General features: G+C 26.9%; 6 protein-coding genes across 11 annotated transcripts; 3 read left to right on the top strand and 3 right to left on the bottom strand.

Annotated features, from left to right (window-relative positions):
* Nucleotides 1–735: 735 nt before the first annotated feature.
* LOC117212218 (general transcriptional corepressor trfA-like) lies at nucleotides 736–3,405 on the bottom strand. Of its 3 annotated transcripts, XM_033456811.1 has the most exons (6): nucleotides 3,303–3,405; nucleotides 2,439–2,873; nucleotides 1,957–2,323; nucleotides 1,616–1,887; nucleotides 1,297–1,549; nucleotides 736–1,239 (listed from the first exon to the last, which is right to left on the bottom strand). In XM_033456811.1, the coding sequence occupies exons 2-6, from the start codon at nucleotides 2,856–2,858 to the stop codon at nucleotides 1,115–1,117; spliced, it is 1,437 nt and encodes a 478-aa protein (XP_033312702.1). In that variant the 5' UTR covers nucleotides 2,859–2,873; nucleotides 3,303–3,405; the 3' UTR covers nucleotides 736–1,114. The 3 variants fall into 3 exon arrangements, with proteins under 3 accessions (XP_033312702.1, XP_033312700.1, XP_033312701.1); XM_033456809.1 differs by having other exon boundaries at nucleotides 1,616–2,323; nucleotides 3,303–3,403; XM_033456810.1 differs by lacking the exon at nucleotides 3,303–3,405 and adding an exon at nucleotides 3,071–3,236 and having other exon boundaries at nucleotides 1,616–2,323.
* A 143-nt stretch (nucleotides 3,406–3,548) lies between these two features.
* Nucleotides 3,549–5,747, top strand: LOC117212220 (CWF19-like protein 2). Its single transcript, XM_033456814.1, has 8 exons — nucleotides 3,549–4,138; nucleotides 4,218–4,335; nucleotides 4,395–4,534; nucleotides 4,606–4,671; nucleotides 4,737–5,042; nucleotides 5,111–5,266; nucleotides 5,336–5,518; nucleotides 5,597–5,747. The coding sequence occupies exons 1-8, from the start codon at nucleotides 3,980–3,982 to the stop codon at nucleotides 5,738–5,740; spliced, it is 1,272 nt and encodes a 423-aa protein (XP_033312705.1). The 5' UTR covers nucleotides 3,549–3,979; the 3' UTR covers nucleotides 5,741–5,747.
* A 171-nt stretch (nucleotides 5,748–5,918) lies between these two features.
* LOC117212219 (protein arginine methyltransferase NDUFAF7 homolog, mitochondrial) lies at nucleotides 5,919–7,830 on the bottom strand. 2 transcript variants are annotated; one of them, XM_033456813.1, is made up of 6 exons: nucleotides 7,737–7,830; nucleotides 7,271–7,567; nucleotides 7,059–7,166; nucleotides 6,711–6,992; nucleotides 6,525–6,638; nucleotides 5,919–6,444 (listed from the first exon to the last, which is right to left on the bottom strand). In XM_033456813.1, the coding sequence occupies exons 2-6, from the start codon at nucleotides 7,520–7,522 to the stop codon at nucleotides 5,956–5,958; spliced, it is 1,245 nt and encodes a 414-aa protein (XP_033312704.1). In that variant the 5' UTR covers nucleotides 7,523–7,567; nucleotides 7,737–7,830; the 3' UTR covers nucleotides 5,919–5,955. The 2 variants fall into 2 exon arrangements, with proteins under 2 accessions (XP_033312704.1, XP_033312703.1); XM_033456812.1 differs by lacking the exon at nucleotides 7,737–7,830 and having other exon boundaries at nucleotides 7,271–7,582.
* Nucleotides 7,831–8,098: 268 nt separating this feature from the next.
* Nucleotides 8,099–14,102, top strand: LOC117212212 (C2 domain-containing protein 3). Of its 2 annotated transcripts, none has more exons than XM_033456795.1 (12): nucleotides 8,099–8,265; nucleotides 8,496–9,388; nucleotides 9,463–9,564; nucleotides 9,634–9,762; nucleotides 9,840–10,115; nucleotides 10,182–10,444; nucleotides 10,518–10,667; nucleotides 10,752–10,934; nucleotides 10,997–11,929; nucleotides 11,998–12,189; nucleotides 12,286–12,575; nucleotides 12,657–14,102. In XM_033456795.1, exons 1-12 carry the CDS (start codon nucleotides 8,099–8,101, stop codon nucleotides 14,041–14,043), a joined length of 4,965 nt encoding a protein of 1,654 aa, XP_033312686.1. In that variant the 3' UTR covers nucleotides 14,044–14,102. The 2 variants fall into 2 exon arrangements, with proteins under 2 accessions (XP_033312686.1, XP_033312687.1); XM_033456796.1 differs by lacking the exon at nucleotides 8,099–8,265 and having other exon boundaries at nucleotides 8,522–8,622; nucleotides 8,706–9,388; nucleotides 12,657–14,043.
* LOC117212221 lies at nucleotides 13,701–16,005 on the bottom strand. Its single transcript, XM_033456815.1, has 6 exons — nucleotides 15,895–16,005; nucleotides 15,570–15,751; nucleotides 15,277–15,470; nucleotides 14,940–15,192; nucleotides 14,666–14,861; nucleotides 13,701–13,981 (listed from the first exon to the last, which is right to left on the bottom strand). Exons 1-5 carry the CDS (start codon nucleotides 15,917–15,919, stop codon nucleotides 14,733–14,735), a joined length of 783 nt encoding a protein of 260 aa, XP_033312706.1. The 5' UTR covers nucleotides 15,920–16,005; the 3' UTR covers nucleotides 13,701–13,981; nucleotides 14,666–14,732.
* A 674-nt stretch (nucleotides 16,006–16,679) lies between these two features.
* LOC117212217 (general transcription factor IIH subunit 1) lies at nucleotides 16,680–21,375 on the top strand. 2 transcript variants are annotated; one of them, XM_033456807.1, is made up of 8 exons: nucleotides 16,680–17,058; nucleotides 17,858–18,060; nucleotides 18,346–18,547; nucleotides 18,660–18,816; nucleotides 18,896–19,441; nucleotides 19,519–19,846; nucleotides 19,917–20,092; nucleotides 20,171–21,375. In XM_033456807.1, the coding sequence occupies exons 2-8, from the start codon at nucleotides 17,907–17,909 to the stop codon at nucleotides 20,291–20,293; spliced, it is 1,686 nt and encodes a 561-aa protein (XP_033312698.1). In that variant the 5' UTR covers nucleotides 16,680–17,058; nucleotides 17,858–17,906; the 3' UTR covers nucleotides 20,294–21,375. The 2 variants fall into 2 exon arrangements, with proteins under 2 accessions (XP_033312698.1, XP_033312697.1); XM_033456806.1 differs by having other exon boundaries at nucleotides 16,681–16,939.
* Nucleotides 21,376–21,521: the final 146 nt, after the last annotated feature.

The following is a 21,521-nucleotide window of genomic DNA, read 5'->3' on the forward strand; positions in this document are numbered from 1 at the left end:
TTATATTACATTTTAAGTCATTATACAATTTATTATGAAAGATAATATATAAAACAATTTGACCTTTATCTTATTTTAGTCATTACTTTTATGTTAGAATATTTTATTACTGAAGCTCTATAATAACTTTTGCGAATGAATTAATAAAATGAGTATAATTTTAACTGTTTTCAGAAGAAAGATATATGTATTCAGAAATATCTTATAGTATTCTATCAAATTATGACTTACCAATCTTTAAGAGAATTTTAAGCAAATATAAATTATATATAAAATTACGCAAATTGTATTATATTTTATATAAAGTTTAATCCAGAAATATTAATTAATTTCTATATATAACTAGAGCTCTATAAGCAATATATTTATTAAAAGCTCTAAATGTTTTTATAAACTCTGAAATAACAAGGAATGGTATTCTATTATTTTGATTTCTTATTTGTACAATTTCATGAAAAAATTAATTTTAATTCATCGAAAATTAATTAAACATATCCAAAAGACATAAATCAATTTGAGATATACAAATCTTTTATATTCTAAGTTTAAAGGCAGATCTGTTATAAAATCTTTTACATCATAATAAATAATTTTTATAATAACTTTTATGTGTTTTTTTACTGCAATATCTCAATCTCGTAATCTCAATATATCTTTTGATATCAAATTCATTGATTACCAGTTTTTTCTGAATACATAATATGTATCTGTGTGCACAATTTTTTTTTTTAAGAAAATAAATATGACATATATACTTACCATAGAAGGTAAGTAAACAAATAATATTGATGTTTTACAAATTTCTTTAACCCTTTGCCCTACAATTTAAGTTCCAACAACGCGTACTGTAACCATCGGCAGGGTCGGTCAGACGTCGAGCCCTTTCACGATCTGTCCGAGCGTTCGAAGTTTATGTTACAAGATATTTGATAAATTATTACTACCAATTGATCGTGGACACGATTTTTAAGGATATCTTTCTAATATTTTTCAAAAAAATATACCTACACGTCCGAATACGGCCAAAAAAAGAAATGTTTGTCACATGTAGCACGAAGGACGTACCACGAGTAACTCGACGTCGTAGGTTAAAGGGTTAAAAGTTCATAACACTTCATTCTGAATCACTGTCAACAACGGTTAAAACTCTTTTAAATGAACTGCGTGCTTCACGATGTTTTGTAGGCGTTTCTGGTGTTTTTGTTGATTCCTTATTTCTCTGAGCACGTGTAACACGTCCTGAAATTTTTTATTATTAAGATATTTATTTCTTATAGGTTTTATAATGCAACAAACCTTCTGAAATAATATTGCTAGTATTTAACTCAGCAACATCCTTAAGGCTTTCATTTTTTTCTTTGGCTTTTTTACATTTTTCTATGGTTGGTCTGCCATTAATTCCATTTTTTGCTAATAACTCTCTAAGACATCTTACTTTAGCAGTATTTGATTTACAATTAGTCCAAAGATCATTATAAGATTTTACATGTATTCCAGCAAGTCTAATATATTTTTTTAACAATTGTATTCTTCTGTTATCTTCAGGTTTCTAGAAGAACATAAAAACATAATTTTGAAAACATAAAATATGATGCAGAAATATTATTAAACTTACTTTGGTTTTACTTTTTTCATTTTGAGAATCATCTTCACTGTCACTTTCATTTTCACTTTTGCTTTTCACAGATTTTCTATCAAATGTATTCTCTTCTGACTTTAGATCCTCTGTTATATTAGAATTTTCATCTTCACCATCCATATTTTCAACGGGTTTCTTAACTTTCTTTCTTGCTCTACCTCCCCCCTTTTTTGATTCTGTGGCTGATTTTGTAAATTTTTTATTTGCTCCTGCTTTCTTGAGTTTCTTCTTAGTTTTTGGACTATAATCTTCATCGGAAATATCATCATTATTTTCTTCAGAGTCAGTATTTTTTGTTTTGCTGAAAGAAGTCCTACCTCTTTTTTTCTCTTTCTTTCCAGTTTGTTTAGGTTTAATTTCAAGTGTCTCTTGTGGATCTGATTTATCTGCTTCAGAAGAACTAACATCAAGTTCTGAATCATTAGGTTTTGCTTTTACAATTATGGTTTTTGGCTTAAGTTGTTTATCTTTTCCACTTTCACTTTCAGAAGAACTTGAAGATTCTTTATCACTAGCACACTCTACAGAAAGTTCCAAACCTTCCACTACTTCAGCATCTTCAATTTGGAATCTTTTATTTTTCTTTTTTGATTTAACATTATTTTCTTCTTCCACTTCTGTCTTTTCTTCTATTATTGCATTATTTGTATTAAAATTTGATATAGTTTCTAAGTGTATGTTTCCCTGTCCCAAAAAAGTAAATGCAAATTATTAAAAAATGTAATATTTTGAATATTAATATGTATATCGTTTAGCATTGCTTGTAGACTAAAATTTAAATACATAATTTATGCATTACCTGTTGCTTTATATCTGTTAAAATATTAGACTCATTTTCGTTTTTATTTGCAATATCATTAGTAATTGATATTTCATTATTTTTAATATCAGATACTCCAACATGTGATTCTTTTGCAGATTCATTTTTATTTTCATCCGAAACTAAGTTAATTTTGTCCTTCTTATCATCAATATTTATATTCTTTGAATTTTCTTTTACTTCTTCAGCAGTACCATTTGCTTCTGAAATATTTTCAGATATTTTTTCATCAATAGATGTACATAATTTCTTAGAAGGTAAATCTAATTTTTCCTCCTCTGAGGTTTCTTCGCGTAACCTTTTCTGCCTAAGTTCAGTTGTATCTACAGGATTATCAGAAATTTTTGAAGGTGGTATTTCATCCTGTGTTTCTTTGTCACTTTGGTCAGATTCAATCATTATTTATAAATTTATCTAAAATGAAAATTTTTGTATATACATATAAATTGAATCAGAGTAGAAAATACAAAAATAATAGAAATTAGAGAACATTATTTCTTTATAACAAATAAATTTAAAATTTACTTTATTTGATAACAAGGTTTGGTGGCAGTTGATTTAATTACATGAAAGTTTGTTTAAATAATTGTTTTCGTTTAAAACCTCCTTACTTATAATTTGTTATGTTTCGATATTATCAAACATTTAACGACATTATTAAGTATATGTAGAAGATAAAACATTAATAATTGTAAATAAGTGTTAATAGATTAGTATCAAAAAATCATAAAGTATTAACAACTTTTTCTATAGAACCTTTAACATAAAATATTTTACGTTCTAACGCGTCAATGTCAAAACAGGAAGAATAACTGAACTAACAATAAATAGTACTTAACTTACAATGTCAAAATAACCAATATATTCAATTAATTGTTTTTAAGCAACAACCGTAACGTTTGCGCGGCAAAATCTACGCGCTAACTACGTAGTCGCTATTGATTGGTTAAATTATGTACAATATAGTACTGTAATGCTCTCACATGAATTTGGCTTTATGTTTAACAATATCGATGTGTAAATTAGGAGCGAAATTTGAAATCGCCCAATCACGAAATAAAAACGACATCTATATTTTGTGCAGCGTATGGACGTCATAAGTTCGTGATCCAATGAGTCGAGTCTGGAAAAATAAATAAAACTACGTGATTAAATTCTTAGTTGATTCACAACTTTCCTTTTTTTCCTATCCTTTTTTCGTACATTAACCTCTTAAGCGAAAAGATCAGATGTATCATGCAAATTTATATCCAAAACGTTCGTAAAAATCATAATTCATTAGCGACTATCAACCAATAGCTGAAACTGCTGTGTACAATGTGATTAGTTTTGTTTACTTCTACCAGAGAGGAAACTCACTGCCTCTAGCTTTTACTCAACTTAACAATACGATATACGGTATACATAGAGTCAGTCGTGCCTTATGGCATGCTGATCTGTAAACTATCAATTCTGCACAACAAATATTAAGGTTAGTTGTGATGACACACACTTGACATAAACGTTTTTGAAGCTTTAACATGTTGAGTTCGTCACATACTCATGTCGGCCGTCGTGCAAAACGAATTTCTGATAGTGATGGAAATAATACAGAATCTGGGGAAACTAAACCTCTGACAGAAGCAGAAATGAATAAGCTAGGGGCAAAAATTGTTAAAGCTGAAATAATGGGCAATACTGTATGTATACTTATTAACGTTTTACGCTACATACACGAAATGTGCCAAGAAATTGTAAAAATTCATAATATTTTTTTAGAAACTTGCTGATGAATTAAAAATTCAGTTAAAAAATGCTAGAGATATCGCAAAAAATGTTCAAATATGCAGTACAGAAGAAGTCCAAAATGTAATTCTTACACAAACTGATTCAAAAGGTATGTATTATGTGTATAAAATTGTACATTTGAAATAAATAACGAATAACATATAATAGGTATTACAAGACCATTAGAATCCAGAGTTCAAACTATAAAATCTTCACAAAATAGTAAACGGAAAAATGCAGAAACACATGTTTCTGGCAAGAAAGTGAGACATTACTTCGACGATGATAAATATTCATTGGAAAATTTGGTATGTTTACTAAAATATAACTTTTATAGTCAATAATATTAAATCTCAATAACATCATCAATGTGTTCAAGTTCCATAAAGAAAAAGGAAGATCTACAAATGAAGATGATGCAGCATTTGTTAAGATTGCTTCTAAGGTATGTCATACAAAATCTATTTTAAAAGATATTATGGAATACATGATGTGTAAAATAACTTATAGAATGGAGATATGGATGAGATGTTTGAGGAACAGATTACACATATTAAATCAGATGCTGAACAAAATGAGAAAGATCGTTCACGTGCAATTAAGGAACATAAACGTTTATCAAAAAGTTTGGATAATTGTTATTGGTGTATTGATTCAAAATACATGTTAAAACACATGATCATTACAATGGATTCTGATATTTGTTTAAGTCTACCTCACTATACCTCTTTGACTTCCGGGCATTGTATAATAACACCTGTACACCATATTGCTTGTCAATTACAATTAGATGAAAATATTTGGGAAAAGCTGAAGGTAAAACATTTTCTGGATATTATTGTTTAATAATATGCCTTTTTTCCTTACAAGTATTTTATTTTCAGATGTTTAAAGAAGCTTTATATAAAATGTTCATGGATCAAAAGTTGTATCCAGTGTTCTATGAAATTTACAAGAGTCGTCACAAATTTTCACATATGCAATTGGAATGTGTTCCACTGAAGAAAAGAATCGGTGAATTAGCTCCAATATACTTTAAGGTAAATATATACATAGACAATTTAATACATTTGAATAGTATCAAGCTTTATATTTGATGTTTTTGGCAGAAAGCCTTATTAGAATGTGAAACTGAATGGTCAATGAATAAAAAAGTAATCAATTTTGAAAATAAAGATGTGCGTAAAGCTATTCCAAATGGTCTATCATATTTTATGGTAGAATTTGAAAGAAATAAAGGATATGCTCATGTTATTGAGGACGAGCATATGTTTCCGACAAATTTTGCACAGGTAATTTTCTTTTAAGAAAAGTATGAATGAATGGTTATTTCGCAAAAATGTTAATTTCAAATATTCTATTTACTGCAGGAAATTATAGGTGGGATGTTGGATCTAAATCGGGACATATGGAGAAAACCAAAAAAAGAACATTTTGATCAACAACGTGAGAAAGTATTAAAATTTTCAGAGATATGGAAAAAGTATGAATCTGAAATTAAAAATCATAATTAGGCATGAATCCTTATTTATAAATGTAATTTTTGCAAATAATTGCTAATAAATTATTGCAATACATAATTCTTTTTACAAAAATTTTAGTATAGATAAATAAAGTTTTATCTACATTATTCATTTATTTAGCCTTAAATGTATAAATACATACAAGAAGTTTCTATATACTATAAAAATGTTCGATATATATAACATATTTATTGCAATCTTCATGTTTAATAAAAACCTGTTACTGGTACTTTTTCGAAATATTCTTTTAAAATAGACGGAAATAGTGATAAAACTTTAAAACGTGTTCCCATTTTATCTTCATCCATTATCATATGATATCCTGTTCGTAATGATTTCTTTCCTTCTTCTGAAGCATTTTGTAAGAGCATTTGCAATCTTAAATCAATTCCAAGGTTTTGTAGAAAGCTTGATTGAGTTACTGGTCCAAAAGTTATTAACCTATCATCTTTCTCTGCAATTTTTTTAATAGCTGCAAAATCAACATCTGCTGTTAAATCTGCAGCTCCTGGGTGTAATAGTGGATCATGTATTTTATGTTGAGAAAATCCACGAAAAGTATCAGTTTTATCACCATTATGGCCATAATCACAAATTAAAGCAAATCCACCACATTCCCATAAAAAGTTTGCTATGTAATCCACTATTACTAAACTTTCTGGACTAATTTCAACATGCTCTCTCTTTTCATCATTCTGAAAGATATTCACAAAATGTATTTAATCTGTAATTTTGTATTTTATTTTATTTTAGAATAAAATACAAGTAGTATTACTGATATATAAAAGGTAGCAGGTGTTGGAGCATTTGATAACACATAACAAAATTTCTCTTCATTACTTCCTTGAATTATGTCTACTAAAACTTCACACCAGCCTCTATCAGTTTTCTAAATGTAAAATTATTATATGTATATAAAGTATTATATATAAATTGTACATATTAGGTATAGTTAATATACCTGAAATTTATGAATTGGTAATGCATCAAAAAATTCATGTGCTAAAAATATACTAAAATTTTTAGGCACATCCTTAATGGAATTGTACCAATATATTTTTATCTCATCTTCTGTAATACCTTCTCTATAGTAATTGATAGGGTTACTTTTAGATTCATTAATTTTTGTATCATATTCTGTAATCGTTTTACATAAATTCTTTGCCTGAATCAAAGACAAAGTAGGACTAACTTCAACTAAATGTACTGATATATTATTTAGAGATTTAAATTGTTTATACACCTGTACAGTAGAGATATATTTATAAAATAACTGTATAATTTTGCACTTTGAATATTAAAGACATACCCTTAATATATCTTTAATTAAAGTTCCTCTACCTGGACCTAATTCAACTATTTGAAAAGGACCCTTAGAAATCTTGTGCGATTCATATTTCATCCAAATGGCTATCATCTAAAAAATAAATGATTAAAACATAAATAAATATATATTATATATGCTACATATTATAACAATTTAATCCAAACAAAAGTTTTTCGAGAAGATGACTTACATACTTCTCCAAATAATTGTGTAATTTCTGGTGATGTTATAAAATCGCCCTGTTTTCCAAAAACATCCTTATTCATATAGTATCCTACAGTTGGATGAGTTAAAATTTCTTTCATGTAATCATGAATTGTAATAGGTCCACAGGCTAAAATTTTCGAGTATAAATAGTGATAAAGGCTTTGTGACTTTTTGTCATTCAAGGTTGAAAAATTATACGACGAATAAAACAAAAAACGGTTTCGATAATTTAGTAACATTCTTGTATTAAATGGTTTGTAATACTTTACATATTTTCCAAATGTCTGAAAAATAGCCATATTATCGACCCTTTAATCAATGAATTTAAAGCATATATAATAAATTTAAAGGTTATGTTTACGTATCATCATTGATTAGAAAGAAATTATTTATTTATTTTTTTCACTTTAAATTATCAATTTTTTGTACAATTGATTATTTAAATTCAAATACCTATTTATATATTTTATCTAAATGTTAAACATGTAAGTGAAGTTATTCGTAGTAGCAAGTTATGTAGTCTTTGAATAGGTGGCAGCAAATATTCTGCCTTTGTTTTTATATATCACTTAAAGAGTGAACAGAACAAATTATTTTGTATATTAGTTTTGCACTCGATAATTAAAGACATAAAATAAAAGTGTCAGTGTTAATATTTAATTTTTTAATATATAAAATATCTATAGCAAAAAAGTACAAAAATACAAAATTTATCTAGAGCGATACTTTTACACTTTTTACTATTAATAACCTAGACTGATGATAAATGTAAATGAATGTACAAAATCAACAATGTATTATATTACGGAAAATAAATGGATACGAAGATGAAATTTAAAAAATCTTTGCCTCCGTTAGTTGAAGGCAAAATTCATGGTTATTTAAAATTTGTCATTGATGAAGTTATTTGGTCAAAGAAAAATTTTGGTGAAATTAGAATATTTTTATCTTGGTGGGGGGAAACTGATAGAACTGAATTTAGGTAAACTGTACTCATAAAATAATTTCTATTCTACTCTCTAAAGTTTTAATATCAATAATTTAAAGAATAGAAAGTGATTTTTAATGATGTTTAATCTAAATTAAAGTACCTGTCACTTTTTATTTTATATGAATTATCTGCTTCTTTTCTTATATTGTTGATTAAATAATTTATTTCTCTTTAGTTTTATATCTTATTGCATATATTTTAAAATATACATTTTTTTACAGACCAGCAGATATTACAAAAGATATTATAAGATCAGAGGAAGAAACAACTGAGGTTTATGCTATTCGTACAAATATAAATCTCTTTGAAGAATACATTAAGAATTGTGAATCTGTAGAATTACTGGTTGTTAGTAAAGAAACTAATATAATTATTGGAACATCACAAATCACAGATTTATTAGAGATCTTTGATTGTAAACCATATTTTAGATATGTACCTATTGTAAGTAATCATGAAAATAAAATAGGAGAAATTCATGTTTCTATGAAGTTAGAATATATGACAAAAGCTTTTAGTATGCAATTAAAAACACATAAATGTGGAAAAGAGCAAGGTACTGATAATACCTTAGTTTCAACTAGTAATAATTTTAAGAATCAGGATTATTTGATATCTGATAGGTGTACAGTTAACAAAAAAATAAAACCCGAAGAAAATGATACTTACAAATCTATTTTAAAATTGAAAAGGACGGAATTTCAAGAATCAGTAAATAAACTTAGTAATGAAGTAGCAGATAGACTCGTTGCTCAGATTGTTACAAGAGCTCAAAGGCTCAGAGGAGATTTATTTAAAGAAACATATGATGAAGATGAATTTAGTTTTAGTGATAATTCCATAAATAATGGATTTCAAACTCGTGTTTCTGCTAAAAATAAAGAAAAATTATATGAATGTGTTTTGTGCAAAGATATGATGTCATCTATTGAATGTAAAACATGTGCATTGAAATCAACAACTTTACATCCAAGTTTGACAGATCTTGCATCTAGTAGTTTAAAAACATTTAGATATGATAATAAGAGTACAACAAATAATACATCTTCTTCAAAAATGAATTCCTTAATAGAAGATGCACTTTCAGAAAAAAGATTGTGTATTGATTCAAAAGGTTTATTAAGCTTTTAATAAAAATATTAGTCTCTTAAATTTTACTGTACTAATGAAAATTATGTTCTATTCTAGATGCTGAACTATTTGATTTTGCTACTTATATCCGAATTAATGTAGACTCATTTACTTTAAGTCCTGCTGGTTATAGACGTGTAAAATCATCTTCATTATCACGTATGTAAATTTATAGAATTTATAAATATTTAACATCTTTTTATGAACTAAATACATATTTTTTTACAGATAATGATAACATTTTTTCATCTGCAACATATTTTGTTCAGTATGATATGATATTCGATCATATGAAAGAAAATGACAAAAAGGAAAGTAAACCTGTAAGAATATGTTCTAAAAAACAAGCAAATCACGGTACATTGATAGTATTAACATATGGAATATATTTTATTATATATGTATGTTTAAAATTAATTAATATATTTTTACAGTGGTTTATTTTAATCACAACAGTGTATATAGAATATCAAAACTAAAATACTATACAGCATTGCAAATAAAATTTAAAATATTTGTTCGTCATGTCAATAAAAGATCATTAATTGAATTAGGCAATGCTACTATTAATCTTAATGAAATTATAAAAAATAAAAGTTGGAAATTCGCACAACATCTAAATATACTTAATAAAGAAATAAAAACAGGAGAATTAAATGTAATTATAGAATTAGGTTCAGATTCTAATCATTATGAAAGACAGTACATTAGTAAGTATATATAAAGTAGAAAACGAATGTTTATATCGAAGATTTAAATATACTATATTTTTTTAGATAGTATGTCTGTTAAAGAAAACATTCCTATTTTGGATACATCAGAATCACTTAGTGAAGCTAAAAATAAAGGGAGCAAGAATATTACAAAAAATCAGTCTACAACAGATAATGAAGTACTAACAATTTCGGATGGAATAGTAAATTTTCCAATTACTGATAGTAATTCAGTTATTACAAAGTGTGTATCACAATCCACAACAGAAAGCATAGATGATAAAAAAACGGATATAAAACATGACAAAAATAGAATACAAGATAAGGTATAAAAATATGAATTATACTAAAAATGTGTATCAAATAATTATTTTTAGTGATGAAATGATTACTGTGTAGGTTTTACTTCACGGTTTAATATATGTAGTGGAAGGGAAAGAACTATCAGAATTAAATACTTATTTAATATGCAGAGCATTTTGGAGAGAGGATAAGACTAAAAGTCAAGTCTGTAACAATACAAAAAATCCATTTTACCAATTTTGTCAAGTAAATTTTTCTGTGTATTCAGTATTTATATCTCTCATGTATATATGTGTGTGTGTATGTATATATATAAATTTTACATTTCAGTTAGTACCCCTTATTTATGACAGTGATTTATTAAAACGCATTAAAGACAATTACATAATCATTGAAGTTTATTCAAGAAATAATAATATAGATAATCTATTAGGATTAACAAAATTATCTGTACATCAGTTATATGTTGCATACAGAGATCCACGAGTATTACCATATTTATTATTATCTAAGGTATGCCATTTTAGATTAGTATAACTTAATTATTTCATTCTTTACATAAATTATCATTTTAGTATCCTGTGGTGAGTGTGGATGGCTGGGTACCAATTATAGATCCTGTAACTGGTCAATCTTCTGGTCAGTTGTTTGCACTGGTAGCTCTTGGAACTGCTGAACAAATTACGTTATTAAAGAAGTCAAGAAACTTGCAAACTATGAGTGCTACGTCACAAATATTGCATTTAGACAAATTTTCTGATTTTACAAATTATTTACAAAATACTCCTCGCATACATGCTTTCATTAAAGATGAAACAGAGTTGTATATTTCAAATTCGAAAACTCAAGAATGTCAAACAGATATCTCAACTGTTAAAGAGTTCAAATTTAATGAAAAATCACAAGAAAAAACTTCAAATTTAGAACATTCTATTCTACAAAATACAGTTGATCATTTAACGCAAGTTTTAAATGTTAATAAGATTAAAATAGATCAAGCAATACAGACTGAGATAAATTTTGAAGAAAAACAACAATCGAACACAAGACAGATATGTTCAAACGAATTGAACTTTAATAACAGTTCCGATGATAGTGATAATAATAGCGTTAAACACAATCTTTATTTACCAACAGAAACATACAGGAGTGTTGGAGTTGGTGCTGAGTACAATGAAGAAACTGATCAACATCCAAAAAGTAATCACAGTAATACAACATTTGAATCATCAACTATAAATCATGTAGAGAATGAATCAACGAATTCCACATATAATCAAACAATGTTTAGAGCTATTGTGGAGATTGAGTGTGCATTACATTTGCCAAAAGTAGAAAAAATTAATGAAACTGTTGAACCAAGTACATACGTATCATTTCAGGCCATTAAATCTGATCATACAAAAGCTTCAAACTCGTATATGATTACTAATATGTTTCCACATAGTTGCAACCCTAAATGGAATTGGAAATGTGATACAGCATTACCGACAGAACTGCTTTTACATGTAATTTTCTTAATTTATTTATAAAAAATCCTTTCCCCTTTAAATAATTTTAAACATTCTTTTTTTAGGATAAAAAGAGATTGATTCTAAAAATTTGGCGAATATTAGATACAGATAATAGTATGGAAATAAACTTAGAGAAAGATATTGTTATTGGATTCTCTGCTATTGATCTTTCAGTTTTAATTAGTGGCTTTCCGACAGTATCTGGTTGGTTTCATATAATGGACTTTACTGGAAAATGCAACGGACAAATCAAAGTATTATTTATTATATATATATGTATATGTATATGTTATTATATTTGTTTTTACTTATTGTTTATTTTACTCTTTACTGTACTATTTATATTTTAGATATGTATAACACCACTAGCTAATTTATCATTATTTGGAAAACCTATGACATTGTTAAGTGCAACCCGACTACCAATATGTTCTATGTCACAATTAAATTTGGTTCCATTTCATACACATATGTATGAAACACATTCTCATGATATAGAACAAACTAAAACTAGTAATATCTCATCAACAGTTACACAGGAAGAAGAGAAATCAGAACATAGTGAAAATCAATTAAATGATCCTATCACTCACATTGATTTTGAAGATGTATCTATGTCATTCTTATCCTTATCCTTAAAGTAAGTAAATTTTATTACATTCCAATAATTTACAATGAAATTATCATACAATTATAAACGTGGTGTTCATATTTCTTATAGACAAAAATTAACAGAATTAGATGAAATAACAAAACGCCTAGAATCACGATTACGTGATGTCACAAATACGGCTTTTGAAGATGATTTAGAAAATGAATTTGAATTAAATGAACAAAGTAGCGATAATGAAAATAATGATTCACTCAAAATCACTCCAATACTATCTATTGCTACAAGAGATTACAATAGCAAAATATGCCACAATCCAAGTACTACAGAAAACGAGAACCAAAATACATCAAATGAAACGAGTATTCAAAATTTTTTGTCTCAAACTTATATTAGTTACAACAATGCAGTTAGTTGTGAAATAATGAAATCTGATTCTTCTAAAATATTGAATTCTTATAGTAAACGAAATTTATCAAATGACAATTCTGAAATACAACAAAGTGGACATTTAGTGCACAATAGTAGACCATTGGACAATACTTTCACTGATTACCCAGAACGAGGAGCAAAAGCACATATAAATTATTTACTTGATAAACTATCTCTGCAGTTTCCTACACAAACCTGTTTGACTAAGACTATACCAATGGAAAAAAATATTACTAATGTATTAACACATTTACCAAGTAGTAATAATTTACAAGGCAGTAATAAATATAACCAAGAACACAAAACATCTATATTATGTAATCAAATGGATGACATACATGAGTTAACTATCCAAAACTCTGAAAATCCTATAAATAATTGTACAACTAAGTCAGAGGTTGATACATATGATAAAAATTCATCTGAGATATCTATGCACTCACAAACTGCTAATAAAGTATCGAAAGTAATTCGTGAAGAATTAATTGCTGAAGAAAATAGCAATACATCTAAATGTGATGAATTAACAACGTATCTTGTAACTTCAAATATTCGTCATATGGATTTAAATAACATTTGTAATCCTCTTTTATATCAGCATTTAGTACCTGATTTACATTACTCACATACACCATTAGAAGAAGAAACTATCAAACAATTAGATAATCGATACAGTAAAGTGTTTAATAAATCAATAAGTAATAGATTAAATAGAATACATAGTTCGGTGGAAACTAATTTATCTCTAGCAAATGCTGAACGTTTTAAAACGATACCATCTGGAGTATCAGAAAATATTGATAATAGTATTAATTTAACTGTTCTCCATAATACTAATTACAATGATTTATTGGCAAGTAATAGTACAGAATCGACAACAACTATATCAATTAACAATTCAATAATAAAATCAATTGATTCAGAAGTAGTTGAAAATGGCGACTCTGTATCTTCTGAAACATCTCTTCTTGTGCTTTCAAGGCAAGCGCCTGATGGTGGTAACCCTATAGAAGATAATAAAAATCCATTAATTACACAACAAGAAGATGAAATTCTCCACTCATAATCAAGTATACTTATAACTAATATGTAATAAATTTATTACACACACATCTATAATCATAATCATAATTTACACTTATAAATATATATCTTGACTACATTATACATATTTTTCTTATTGCATACAGTAAATATTGGATTGACAACTAAGTGATTACGGATTTTACCATTACCACCTAATGACAAAATCCGTAATCACTTAATTGCCAACCCAATAGATATAAAAATAAAATTCTATCGCTTTACAGTATAATATTTGACGTTTAAAATATCTTATTTAGATACATTAATACAAAGATAATACAGAATACTAACCTTTTTATTAAAAAAAGTGATATTTATATAAAATTATTATCACACATGATATCACTATGGAAATACATTATAAAGAATCCATTATTAATTAAATCAATAATATTATTCAGAATATGTTTTTAATGTGTTTTTATATAAATACATAATTTAACTATTTTTCATATACTTTTTTTGTGTACACAAATAAAAAGAAATTTTTTAAATAAATTATTAATTAAATCCATAACATGTCAAATAAATATAAAATTTTTTAATAAATAATTATTTGTTCATAGAACATAACAGAAGTAGATATTAAAATTACACCTCACCTGTTTTGTTAAATTTTTAAAATAGAAAATTTTATATTAATACAAACTATATAGAGTATAAATCAAATTATTCATTGAAGTAAGTAGAAAGATAAGCTTCTTTGTGTATCCATTGTACAGCTCGTCTAGGATGCATCAACCATATTTTTGCAGTTGTAGTTTCATGTTGATGCATAATTGAACAATCTCGTATTTTCTAAAATAAATAGAGAAATGAATAAATAATTAAATGTGTATACATTCTTACATGTACATAATTAAAATAAAATCTTACACGAAATTGTTCTAATTCTTTTTGTTTAAACTTTGTTTCCTTCTCATATTCTTTAATCATACATGGCCTACATAAAAATATTTCATTTTTTAAATGCCAATAATCACCAAGTGGTTTTGTCCCACATATCTTGCAAATATCTGTGTTTCGATTACAACATTTAAGATTTACTCCAAGATTCATTTTTACACTACCACCAAAACTGTGTTTTAATGTAGGACCTTTTCTTTTAATACTAACATACATTCCTGGGCTATATATACATATTGTACATTAAATGTTAATTTATACACGATAAGTGATTATAACAATTGTTCCACTTATACTACTATTATACCCTGGAGTTGTATTGTCGACAAAAGTCTGTCTTTTGCTGCTAGAATCAAATGGATACTTTGATTTATGTATTAGTTTAGGAAATATAGAAGTATTGTAATCTAATGGCGATGGATAAATATCTTTCACCTCAACTTTTTTACCAAATCTAGCAATGCCACTGTAACCTCTCTTACTAATACTATGAGAACAAGGCTGAAACAAAATATGTAATATAAAATTATATTATACTTATTTCAAATATTCCAAATCTGTAATTAATTAATATTGTATATTCTAAACGACTGATTATACCTTAGTTATAATTGTTTTAAATGATTTTAAAACATCATATGAATTAGGTGTTACACTTGGATGATCTTCTAATGTATAATATCTCATAAATGGAGTCATATTTTTTTTTGAAGTATCGCGGGGACATCCTGATCCAAAACATATCTTTTGCCGCTCTTGTTTTTGTATGACGTATTTAAATCCTATTTATAAATAGCACTTTTTTAGCATAAAGTATTTTAAGCTAAATTTATTAGCAGATACGTTACGTTATAAAGAGAGAGAGAGAGAGAGAATATGCTTTTAATTACAAGGAAAATATAATACTAATAAAATACATTTATACCTTCCTGACTAACTGTCATTATCATGAAAATATAGAATGTATTTAGTACGAATGTTATAAATTTCAAATTTATATTAGGAAAATCAATGATTATGGCAGTAACATATATGACATACTTATTGGCAAAAAAATTCCATGTCAAATATCCCTAACATTGTGATATTATTTTTTATTGTTTTCAACTCGAATTTGTCTAGTATTTTATATAAAACTTTGTGTTTTTATTAGTATATTATTTTGCAATTGCAATGAAATTAGTTTCAAAATAAATGCATAAAATTATACGTTATCAATAAACTATATTTACATAGCACATTAATTCAGATTGTGCGTATATAAATATATTATAGATGCAAATGACTTTATATTTACAAATCACGCGAATAAGAAGCAGCCAATCAGTGCACTGTAATTTATATTCTGCTCAATTCTATGAAATTAAAATAGAGGGCATCTTTTTTGCGTATATTTTTATTACGATGCATAAAAAGTTATTTCTTCATATGAAATCGTCATCAATATTTGGTATCTTTACTTGTTTCACTTAATAAAAATTTCTAATTTGTATATTGCTATATCATTTATTTATAAATACGTAGGATTTGTGTTATAATTATCAAAATCAGGTATATTTCAGCGCCCTCATGTAACTACGCATGCTTATATTATATTCTACAGATATAACTTACGCTGTTTGAGTCAAATTCATAACTTTCGTGAAAGAAAATATCATTATTTGTCACTTGGATCTGTATTAATTATTTCAATTCAGAATATATGAATATAGTGCATAGTTACAGGCGATATGTTTATTCAGATAAGAAAGAAATAAGAAAGGAATGTTTTAACAACAGGAAGCGTTACAGAAGTTTAGTCGAACAACAGAGTGCGGTAGTCTTAGCAGGTCGATGGTGCTATTCGTACCGACGATTCGTTTGCAGCCGTCTTTGCTTCGCGATGCGTCCACTGATGTGTGTTTCTGCACATGGCCGTGCCGCCCAACGGGCTTCTGCAGTGTTCCACGATTTTTCGCACTTTAACACCGGTAAATGGACTTATTATAGTTAAATTTCCTATTCTAACGATTAAAAAACACGCGTTCTGTGCCTTGAACTATACAAAAAGCGTTTTTCGTATTGATAGCCATAATTAATGAATCAAAAAGTGAGTCACGGGTAATATCGCATCAGTGTTTAGTTCACGATGTAGAGTTAGCATTTTTCCTCGATTTTCAAAGATCTCATTGTTTATAATATTACAATCGATTTTGCATAACTATATGTTATAAGATATTATTAACGAAATTTTTTTTTAAGTCATTATGTTGTAATGTAACATTCAAGGACGCACAGCGACAAATAAATCGTAATTCCTAAATATTAATACATCTTATCTAAAATTGCATAATTCAAATATGTTACATTATTTTATACGGAAATTGTAAAGATAAATACAATTATATTTATTTAGAACGTTGAGAAATTCAATACATTTATATTGTTTACTAATACGAAGATCATACGAAGTTCACGAAACTTTTTAATGTAATAATTTTTTCATAAATATATAAATTTTCATTAAGTGCAATAATATTTGAATTAAATTTTTTTTCAAATAGTTATACATCATGTATATTTGTTTCCTTCAGTATTTTATAGAATTGTTATGATTTCAAATATTAAGTATTTGAGTATTTCTTAAAAATTAATCATTTTGTAGAAACTAATTTTTTATATTATATGATACTATGATAAAGATTTGATTGATACTATGATTAATTGGCATGAAAATTTATGAATATAAAATTCAAATATAAAACAAGATTCTTTATTTTTATGCATTTATTTATATAGGAGACTTATAAATATCAGGATATACTTATCCTAATAATATTACATATAGTTATATATTCATAGGTCTTTCTTGTAAACATAACATACTTATTTTTAAATATATTTTTTAGGATTGTATTTATCATTTTTAGAAGAATTATATTATATATTACATCCACCATGACTACATCATCGGAAGATGTTCTAATGCAAGTAGGACAAGTTCGTTATAAAAAAGGAGATGGCACTTTATATGTCATGAATGAAAGAATAGCCTGGATGCTTGATAACAGAGACACTGTATCAGTCAGTCACAAATATGCTGACATTAAGTGTAAGAACATTTGTGTAAAGATCAAAATAATGTTCAATAAAAAGATTATTAAAGAAAACTCGCTTTACTATAACTTTACTACATGTTTTACTTTCGATGTACTAATAATTTAATTATTTATATCTATCTCTTTATGTTAACATATATCAAATATATATTTATAGTTTAATCTTTTCTATTTAATAGAGCAGTAGAATTGGAAAATTATCAAAAGGAAAATTTATATTTACTGATATTAAGTAACTCTTTGAAATTTAATATATTACACTATACCTTTCTTTGTAGTACAAAAGATATCACCAGAAGGAAAATCAAAAATACAATTACAAGTTGTATTACATGATGGTTCATCGTCTATATTTCATTTTGTAAACAGAAATGGGCAAGAGGCACAAATTAAAGATCGTGATGATGTAAAAGAACTACTTCAGCAATTATTACCAAAATTTAAAAGAAAAGTAAATAAAGAATTGGAAGAAAAAAATAGGTAAGGTATTTCATATTACAGTGATATTTATATCTATACTATTCATATACTATCATATACTATACTAAAATATATCTATATCATTCATGTATTAAAATGTATTATTTAACAGAATGCTTCAAGAAAATCCTGTACTGCTTCAGTTATACAGAGATTTGGTTATTACACAAGTTATTTCATCTGAAGAATTTTGGTCACAACATGCTGCAGAATATACCCAAGCTAAAAAAAGTCAAAGACAAGAAATAGGAGTAAATAGTGCTTTTCTGGTAAGAATTTTTTGCTATTAAAATACAAATCACATACTAGAAGAATAAATTAATGAATAATTCAATACATTATTTATAGGCTGATATAAAACCACAAACTGATGGTTGTAATGGATTGAAATATAATTTAACTGTTGATATTATAGAGTGTATATTTAAGACTTATCCAGCAGTAAAAAGAAAACATCAAGAAAATGTGCCTCATAAAATGTCAGAATCCGATTTTTGGACAAAATTCTTTCAGTCACATTATTTTCATCGAGATCGTATCAATGCAGGGACCAAGGATCTTTTTACCGAATGTGCCAAAATAGATGATCAAGAACTTAAAAAAGATATTCAATCGGGTATTGATGATCCATTGGTGGATATAACTTCTTTTGAGGATCAAACTCTAGATGATAATTATGGGAATGGACCTAGTAAATCTGACAAAGTTTCAGGAAATATTGTACATCAAAGTATGATTAAGAGATTTAATCAACACAGTATCATGGTTTTAAAGGCCAGCACTGCCAAACAATCTACACAATCCATTCAACCACAATTAAATGGATCAACGCCATCAGCAAGTAAAACTACAACACTGTCTAATCAGTTAGATGAACGACCAAAGACTAAAAAAGTAAAGTTATAATATGCATATACATTTTAATATAAAATAATACATCCAATAACAATATGTATATATTTTATTTTCAGCTTAGAATACAAGAAAAATTAATTTATGATGATCTTGATACCACTCATGATATTAATACAAATAATAGTGCACCATTAAATTTGAATCATATAGACAGGTATTTACATGGTCCAGTGCCAGGATATGGTAATACGGAACCAACGTCTGAAGAACTTCTTATGACATTAAATCAATTAAGAAAGGAAGTAAATGGTTGGCTGGCAGGAAATAGTATACCAAGGCAATTAGCAACATCATTAGTTAGTCCAGCTGCAGCAGTCTCTGCCTTAGGAGAATTAACTCCAGGTGGTTCTTTAATGAAAGGCTTTAGAGAAGAAAGTCTTGGACGTGAGTATATATTATTAATTGTAAATCGAGTTGATTAAAATATGTAATATGTCGTTTATGTCAATTACAGAATTAATACCAAAGGATTTAGAAAAAGAACTACGTAATGTATATGTGTGTACATGTGAACTTCTAAGGCATTTTTGGCGAAGTTTCCCACCTACAACTCCACAGCTTGAAGAAAAAGCCATTAGAATGCACGAAGCATTACATAGATTTCATTCCGCTAAACTTAAACCTTTTGAAGTAAGTTCTATAAATTTTTCACATTTATTGGTTTACGTTATATTTTTCACAAGAAATGTTGGATGTTTTCTTTTTTAGGATCGTGTTCAACGAGATTTTTCTGCTGTTAGTCAACATTTAACAAGTCATTTAAATCAACTATTAAATACAGCGTATAGAAAATTCGCAGTTTGGCAACAACGTAAGATGCAAATGAGGTAGCCATTGAATAATTTGTCGTACAATTAAAAACAACGTGAATAAAGCAAAGCAATATTGGTCATCCTATATATATTGCATTTTATAATGTTACCATAATTAGGGATTAATATGGGTGTATTTCACAAAAACCAAAGCTGAATCGTGTCATGCATCCTATGCTGCCACATACTGTTTATTTATTCTTACAAATAATTGTGTTTATTATTGTTTTAAAATTTTCACAAATATTTTACTTTGATCCATCTGCAAGCGATATTTCATTTCATTAATATTTTCATAATATAGCATATAGTTTATTTATTTACTTTTCATAGGTTATTGTATATCATGTTGCACGTCTTATATTAATCAATGGTTGATATGATGAAGCTACAAAATTTCGAGAATTTAAATTCATATAAAAAGATATTACATGTAGAATAAAGTTAATACTTATAAATTTTCAAAAAAAAGCTATGATTGCGTATGGAACGTCTAAAATTTATAAAATGTAACTACGTAGATGAATGTGTGTTAAGAGAAATATCTATTGTACGATATCAAAGTAGCTGTGATACCGCCACTGTATTATTAAGATGTATTAAGAGGTAAATTTCGTCGTTTTGTGAATGTTTATTTCTACATTATAAATATTCCTATACATGTTAATGGATTTAGAACATCAATCTTTTCTTGGTATATTATAATTATATGAACGAAGAGTATGTTCTATAAAAAGTATAAACGGAACAAATATTGTTTACCTGGAAATTTACAAACTATTAATGCACAGTGGCATCAGTATACTTTTTACGATATCTGCGATATACTCAACTAAGTGTCTTAATTGTTGAATCCTATTTTTTTTTTTTTATATATATATATTATTGGGTAAAGCAATTTGCAATTCGAGATTTCGTAAACTGCCTGCTCACTTTCTCTATAGTAGCAATAATTTGGCAGTTGCCGAAATGAGTGATATCTAACTTAATCAGTAAAAAACCTTTGAGATCATACTCGGAAGTTACGCTATGAATACTATTATAATATCGATTGTAAATATATTCTTACATTATCATTACAATAAATGTTATTATTATGAATTAGTATTTAGTTAATAACATCCTATTAAGTGACTAATTGCTCTTGTTATTAAAATATCAAGTTCATTAAAATATAAAATTACGGTACTGATCAACAAGTTATACATATGATGTACTCATTGTGTACATGTGTGCATAAGTCTCTT

Source organism: Bombus bifarius, unplaced genomic scaffold (genome assembly GCF_011952205.1).
Source record: "Bombus bifarius isolate JDL3187 unplaced genomic scaffold, Bbif_JDL3187 scf7180000008286, whole genome shotgun sequence".
NCBI lineage: Eukaryota > Metazoa > Arthropoda > Insecta > Hymenoptera > Apidae > Bombus > Bombus bifarius.